Source organism: Pinus tabuliformis, chromosome 6, assembly GCF_031772625.1.
Source record: "Pinus tabuliformis cultivar Carrire ecotype Pingquan chromosome 6, CPIR1, whole genome shotgun sequence".
NCBI lineage: Eukaryota > Viridiplantae > Streptophyta > Pinopsida > Pinales > Pinaceae > Pinus > Pinus tabuliformis.
The window spans coordinates 386,464,408-386,472,270 of NC_142292.1; the positions used below are offsets into that span (position 1 = coordinate 386,464,408).

The 7,863-nt window shown below is 39.5% G+C and overlaps 1 protein-coding gene across 1 annotated transcript; it reads left to right on the forward strand.

Annotated features, from left to right (window-relative positions):
- The first annotated feature begins 1,434 nt into the window (after positions 1-1,434).
- On the forward strand, positions 1,435-5,665 carry LOC149258943 (uncharacterized). The gene is made up of 2 exons (XM_089416842.1): positions 1,435-1,664; positions 3,518-5,665. The coding sequence occupies exon 2, from the start codon at positions 3,922-3,924 to the stop codon at positions 4,957-4,959; it is 1,038 nt and encodes a 345-aa protein (XP_089272968.1). The 5' UTR covers positions 1,435-1,664; positions 3,518-3,921; the 3' UTR covers positions 4,960-5,665.
- The last annotated feature ends 2,198 nt before the right edge of the window (positions 5,666-7,863 follow it).

A 7,863-nucleotide genomic window follows, 5' to 3' on the forward strand; every position in this document is an offset into this window, starting at 1 on the left:
CCTCATTATATCTAATTATAAATTATTTATATAGCTTTTAATCAAAATTCTCAATCCTCAATCATCAATGCTACAACATTGATATTAGCACTAAATATGTCTATAATCTCAAGAAAGATAAACTCTGAACTAGAGATCTTAACACTCAAACTCATTGAGACCTAATAGTTAATGCTCTCGATAATGGGTATGGGATCATCTTTAACTAAGTTTTATAGTCTTTATTTTGTTTTTTGTTTTTGTTTGTTTATTTAAATTTAAGATAATAAATTTTAAAATAATAATAATAAGAATAATTTAATGGATAGAAATGTTACGGAATTATATATATATAAATTTAAAACAATAATTTATAATCATATTAAATATAAATTATTTATAAATATAAATATAAATTGTTTTATTATTGATTGCTAACCATAAATAAATGAACTCATTACTATTATCCAAAAAAATGATTGAAAATAATTTGTTAATAATCTTCCCCTAAAGAGGGTGCTTAGGAGTGGGCATTCCTCCCGTCTTGATATGGTACCAACCCACATGAAAGGGGTTGCGGCTCTCACTATACTTGGCGATTACACGTGCTTCTATCATTTCGTTGATCATGACACGAAGTCGACGTAAGGTTAAACATCATATGAATATTGCAAGCAACATAGGGAAGTATAGGAGGACTCAACAAGGGAATTCTAAAATGACAATATAGATCTCACACTAACCATTCTAGTCAAGGGATCAAACATCTCCTTCTCAGATGATGGTAATGACTAGTGAGCACAAATGCTTGAAGATTCTATCCAATAGTTGTTATGACTCACTCGTTTCTTGTTTGCAATACTAGTAGTCCTTTTTATCTTCTCATATTGATGCATATCAAATTTTGACACAACCAACTTATTTTTATAAGTTTTTATTTACAAAATACTTTAGTTAGATGAAACTTAACAACCTCAAAACTTTAAACTTATGTTACTAATCTAATTTCTCTTTAAACAAAATAATAACAAATTAATTTATATAATCTTCCTTTAACATAATACAAAATACTTAACTCAATTTAAAAATAAAAAATAAAAAAATCCTCACATTAAAAAAACGAGCAAAACAAAAACAAAGCAAGCCTCCCAATAGATGTAAGTCTCAATAAGAGATAATAAATCAAACCTCTAGCCTTAAACTTGACGGATAAGTTGTGCTCACACTCACTAAACGAATGTTGAATTAAAATAGTAAATCAAGTGCTGCGAGAGTTTATAACGAATAAATGTAAGTCTCAATATGGGGAATAATTTTATCTAATTGAAATAAGATAATAAATCAAACCCCTAGCCTTAAACTTGGCCGGATAAGTTGCGCTGGACTAATGTTGAATTAAAATAATAAATCAAGTGCTGCCAAAGTTTTTAAATGAGTATATAGCTTATCCGGGAATCCATCGTTATCCGCCTCCAAACTACTTTGCCGTTATGGAAAGTTGTGTACAGGATCATAATACCAAGTTCGGTTTGTTTTGAATCCGATTGCAACTTATTTTCTATGGAATCGGCAAGATCCTTCCCAATTTCACTGTTTTTTGGGGACGTCGGAGTCTCCCCAGAAACCACCGAGAGAAAAAACTTACAGTGGACCGAAGACTAATTTATATCTTCAAATTTACAGAGGTATGTTAAAATCTGAACCTCACATAAATGTTGTAGGTCTGTCCTTTAATAAATGGCCACATGAAATGATAAATCATGATACAGTCTAGGCTTCGATAGCCAAATTAAGGCCCATCATATGACCTGTATTATTGACCTGTTTCTTCCTCCAATCGCCCTAATGTTGTCCTCCCTGTCGAATGTTAAATCCGAATCTCTGTTAATCCTCCGTGATGGCGGAGTTTATCAAAATTTTCATCATTACACAGTGGTTATTTTGTTCTCAGTCGGCAGCTGTGGATCCCTTTTTTTTAATGTCTGTTTGTGAAAAATATTAGCATTGAAAATGCTGAACTCATGTCTAGTTTCTTCCTCCAATCGCCCTAATGTTGTCCTCCCTGTCGAATGTTAAATCCGAATCTCTGTTAATCCTCCGTGATGGCGGAGTTTATCAAAATTTTCATCATTACACAGTGGTTATTTTGTTCTCAGTCGGCAGCTGTGGATCCTTTTTTTTTAATGTCTGTTTGTGAAAAATATTAGCATTGAAAATGCTGAACTCATGTCTAGTGCAGATTTTGGAAATATCCCAAAATCTAAAATCGAATGGGCATGAGCAACCTCCATCTTATCTTCATATCTTGGAATCTGCAATCTAGATAAAGATGCCCTCATATCCCGGAATCTGCTGTTGGCAGAAGTGGCTTACTTCCATTGGCCGAGGAAAGTGGAGTGTATTCTGGTGGTCTATGGCATTACAATTAAGAGAGCGTTTAGAACGGTTTTGCATTCCTAGAAGAATAAAAAATAACTTGGACACATGCACTGAGTCGGGATGCTTTCTCAGGCATGTTTGCAGACTTCATACAGGTGATGCGGATTGGTCACTGGAAGTGATGCACCGAAGAGGGCATTTGATTGAAGGAGGATCAAAAGGCCCTCCTCAACTTTTGCACTTATATATTGCATTTCCACTATCTATGGTGAGGAAGTCATCATTGCTGTTAGGATCTAGGATTTTCCCTGTAGTTTAGATTGAGGTTAAAGCTTCCTCTGTCATCTTGATTGATATTAGGGTTCTGGTTATGACCATCTCTGTATCTGTGAAGATCCGAGAAAAGGTTTGGCCATATCTCTATGTGTTGGAGATTCAGAATATGACAGAAACAAAAATGGCGATATCTCTATGTGTTGGAGATTCAGAATATGACAGAAACAAAAACAAGAAGGCTAAAATTTCAGAAAATCAATGTTCATGATCGACAAAGCTTGAGACCTATCATTTGGAGAAATATGGATCTGTTCCCGAGGGATATATTACCATTTAACTTTTCATTCATTAAGCTCTTCTATAAAAAAATTTATATTATGGCTCTCTCATCGTACGAGGTTCTTGGAATCGATTCAACAGATTCATTCTTCTTTAAAATTTGATCAGCCTTAGCATGTTTTTCTCCAACTAGTGTAGAACAGTGACTTATATACATCACTAGTATCATCGTGTGACTTTAAATTTCACAATTTCAATCATTTGGTCTTGGCATGCAAGCTGTACTGACGCAAAAAACCTTCAGATGTCATATCTCGTCAAATTTCAATCCCCGTAACCACCATTATCATGGAGCTCACCTATTAGTGCCCTCAACAAAAATGTATTTGCCTTTTACTGTTACAAATAACAAGCATAAAAATCTATTCAGATGTCCACATTGATCTGCTAGCATGACTACATTTTATTCAAGATTACTTGAAAAATAGATTCTATGGATAAACAGTGCAAATCCTCTTGAGAGTTGAGAGTTCTCTTACTGCATTTCGAAGTAGCTCACCCTTTTAATCTTTTTGTAAGGTCAGGGCAATATTTTTTGTTATAGATGACAAAATGTGCTTGAGCCTCGATCCAGTGGCAAATTTAGCATAACAGATATCAGAGGGAAATCCTTATAGATCCAAAGTAATGTCAATACAAAGACATTCACGAGTAATGACCAAATAAACAAAGTGTTTGTATGATCCGCCTTTGAATAATTCTTTGCAAATTTCGACATTAAGAAATATAACGATGTTCTGCAATAAGGAATGCAACTGACCCTTGAGATCAGTGAGGTACCGGCTGAAGCTGGCCTGAGAAAATAGCACTGAGAGAGCCGGGGAGATACAGTCTGTGATCCATATATCCAGGCTTTGATTTTGATGTATAAAACATAGAGAGCCAGTGATCGATCTGCTGCGCGCGAGCCTGAGAACGAGACCTGAGAGCCTGCGGCCGCGCCTCAGCATGGATCCTCCGGATCCGCCCCGTGGGGATCCGGATCTGCAAAGAGCCTTCTCTAACCTGGTTAAATCTCTCCCCCCGCAGCGACCCCGACCAGCAGCATCAAAGTTTGTGAAGAAGCTCGATGTATTACAGGAAGTCCAACTACCACCTGTTACTCCACGCATGGCAACCCTTTCACTAGCAGAGAAAGGATTGATCGGACAATTCACAGGGCTTTGGCCGTCGCCCAGAACGGTTCAGAGATGGGTCGAAAGGAACTGGTCGGACAAGATTCAAGGCAAGATAGCTATCAGATTCTGTGGCATAGGATACTTTACATTTCATTTTGAGACCAAGGAGGATAAAGATTTAATATTCAGGAACGGACCATACTTTATGGACTCCAGGGGCCTCTACCTCAATAAATGGACTCCGGATTTCGACCCAGAACTTGATATCCCGAACGCTGTTCCAGTATGGGTAAGACTGCCTCATCTTCCTCTTCATTGCTGGGGGGACGAATCAGTCAAAGCTATAGGAAATGCGGTGGGAAAATACATAGATCGCAGCGAACCCAAAGACAACATGCAGGCATGTGCACGGATATGTGTTGAAGTCGACCTAGGTCGAGGACTGCCGGAGGCGATCAAGCTGAAAGTGGATGATTGGAGCCACATTCAGCAATTGGACTACGAGCAGATACCATTTAAATGCAAGGTATGTCACGAGTACGGACACTTTGCAAATAGATGCACAAAAATTGTGAATGTTGATAATGATGAGCAAGAAGGTCAATGGGAAACTGTAAAAAAGAAAAAAACATCTCCCTCCTCTAAACCTCCTTCGGATTCTGATGCCCCTAGAACCTCTAACCAGCAACCTCCTTCATCTCCCTCCCTGATACCCAATCCATCTCTTCCTCCCTCTTCCAATCCCTTCTCAATTCTTTCTGAGGCTGAATCGGGACCTGACATTCCCTCCATTGAGCCCCCGCCCCACCAATCGACCCCTTCCTCCATGCAGCCCCCTCCCCAGCATTCGACTTCTCCCTCCATGTAGCCCCTCATGAACCTCCCATTTCGAGAATTACCAGGAGCTCTTCAAAGGATCATGGAGCGCCCAGTGATGTTCCAAAAAAGACAGACCCCGGAAGAAAAACAACAAAACAACAAAGGGATGAAAGTGCACAAAAAGATATAGCACTGGGTACTCAAACGCCAATATAATCCTTTATACTTGGGCATCTGGAAAAAGAGAACAGTAGCAAAGGGCATGAGAGGCGAGCACCTCTCCACACATCAAGTATCTTATGATGAAAATACTATCTTGGAATAGCAGGGGATTAGGGCACCCCTCCAAGTTAGTTGCCCTCAAGGATCTGATGCACAGTGAGAAACCTGAAATCATTCTTATACAAGAAACAAAGCAAGAACAATGTGAAATGAACAGAGTCATTAGTCAGCAAAAACACTTTTGTGGAATCATAAGTGAGGCAAGAGGAGCCTCAGGTGGGATAGCAACTCTATGGGATAGCAACAAATGGTTGTGCAGCTCTTCTAATGTCCATCAAAATTGGATCCGAACCGCTCTGGACAGCAGAACCGGAGGTCAATCAGTGACAGTGTACAATGTGTATGCACCAAATCAGTATAGAGAAAAGGAGATATGCTGGGACACTCTGAAAGCAAACATAGATCTGGACCAGAATGCCAATCTCATTGTAGCAGGAGACTTCAATCTAGTGCTGCATGCCAACGAAAAAAGAGGAGGTAACTTTACTCAGGACCCTTCCAGAAATCGGTTAGAGGCTATAATCCAGGATCATGATCTAGTTGATGTCAGACCCAAAAACCGTAAGTATACCTGGAGTAACAGAAGACTTGGAGCCAGCAACATCATGGAACGGCTGGATAGATTCCTTATTAGTATAACATTTCTCTCCTTTTTTTTCAACAGGCTATTCAAATATTCTCAATGGATCGGCCTCTGATCACTATCCGATAACTCTAACTCTCCAAAGCCATTGCCCGCTGGGGCCAATACCCTTCAAATATAGCTCAATATGGAACCGGATACCAGCTGCAAAAGAAGTGGTGCAGGCAACATGGCTCCATCATGTAGAGGGATCACCAAGTTATATCTGGGAGACAAAACTTAAACGAGTAAGGCAGGCTTTAAAGAGCTGGGCAAAGAACAGTTATCAAGAGCCCGAGTTAAATAAACAGAAAATCAAACAAGAGCTAGAGGAGATACAACAGAGCATCGAAAGGCAGGGGCTATCTTAGCAGAATAAAGATCAGGAAGGAAAACTATACTCACATCTGAGCCAAATCCTAAGGGATGAAGAAATAAAGTGGAGATTGAAATCAAGGCAACTTTGGTTGCAGGAAGGGGATAAAAACACAACTTATTTTCATAAGCAAGCCACTGTGCGAAAAATTAGGAACACAGTGAGCACAATAATGGACAATGAGGGAAACAGATATAGCACACAGGATTCAATAAAGGAAGCAGCCACCAGACATTTTTGTCAACTCTTGACTGAGGAAAAAGGCTCAGAAGACTACTCAGACATGCTCCAGTACTTACCGAAAGGGGTCACTCAAGAAATGAACAATAAGCTTACAAAAGAAGTGGAAGAAGAGGAAATAAAAGCAGCTATTTGGAGTTTACATCCGGATAAGGCCCCAGGACCGGATGGATTCCCTATTTGCTTCTATAGGGAATACTGGTCAATTATAAAAAAAGACCTCTTAAAGATGATTCGATGGGTGATGAGAAAAGGTAAAATGGGGGGTTTCACTAATTCCACTTACCTTGCCTTAATACCAAAAGAAAACCGCCCTTCATCATTCTCGAGATTCCGGCCAATCTCATTATGCAACTCAACCTACAAAATAATTTCGAAAATCTTGGCAACCAGACTAAAACCTCTCCTTCCCTCTTTGATTTCTGAAAATCAAGGGGGCTTTCTCCCCAACAGGCACATAACAGATTCTATACTCCTTGTCTAAGAGGCCATCCACTCAAGTTTAACTAGAAAGGAAAAAGGTTTTGTACTAAAGCTAGATCTTGCAAATGCATTTGACAGGGTACGACATTCCTATCTGTATGCTGTTCTTCATAAAATAGGGTTCGATTCTTCCTTCACCACTATGATTGCAGCATGTATATCTGGACCTTGGATCTCCCCCTTAATAAATGGAAGGCCATGTGCGGCCTTCCAATCATCCCGTGGCCTCAGACAAGGCTGCCTGCTGTCTCCCTATTTGTTCATCCTTATGGCTGAGTCATTCAGCCAAGCCTTGGACTATAACAGGAGAGTAGGATTAATCACTGGCATCAAGAGCGAACATGGAACAAAGAATATAAATCATTCTCAGTTTGCGGATGATACTCTGCTGATAGGAGGAGCATCCACAACAATAGCAAGGAGATTTAAAAAGCTCTTGGACCAATTCATGGATTACTCATGAGGAAAAGTCAACCAGACAAAAAGCTGCATTTACGGATGGAATACCGCAAATCACACCATCCACAGCATAGCAAGTATATTTGGTGTTACTTGCAATCTAAACTGGAATCACTTCTCCTACTTAGGGATGCCAGTGAGTTTGGGCCCTCTGAAAGCCGACACCTGGAATGAGATACTGGATAAAATAAAGAGGAAAGTACAGCAATGGGGCACAATGTGGCTAAACCCAGCAGGAAGGTTAATCCTTCTAAAGTCAGGTATTGCTTCTCTCCCTATATATCGTTTCTCTTTATACCATGCTCCATCTGTTTTCCATCAGAAAATGGAAAAATTACTCAGGCACTTCCTTTGGCAAGGAGGGAAGACAGATAAAAGCAAATTTAATCTAGTCAGCTGGAAGAACATCATCCAATCTCAGGAGAAAGGAGGATTGGGCATTAGGTCCCCAAAGCTTCTCAATCTGGCCCTAGGAGCAAAAATTGTATGGA

Excerpts from the sequence above, each read along its gene's own strand:
- LOC149258943 (XM_089416842.1), top strand. The coding sequence starts at position 3,922 with ATGGATCCTCCGGATCCGCCCCGTGGGGATCCGGATCTGCAAAGAGCC.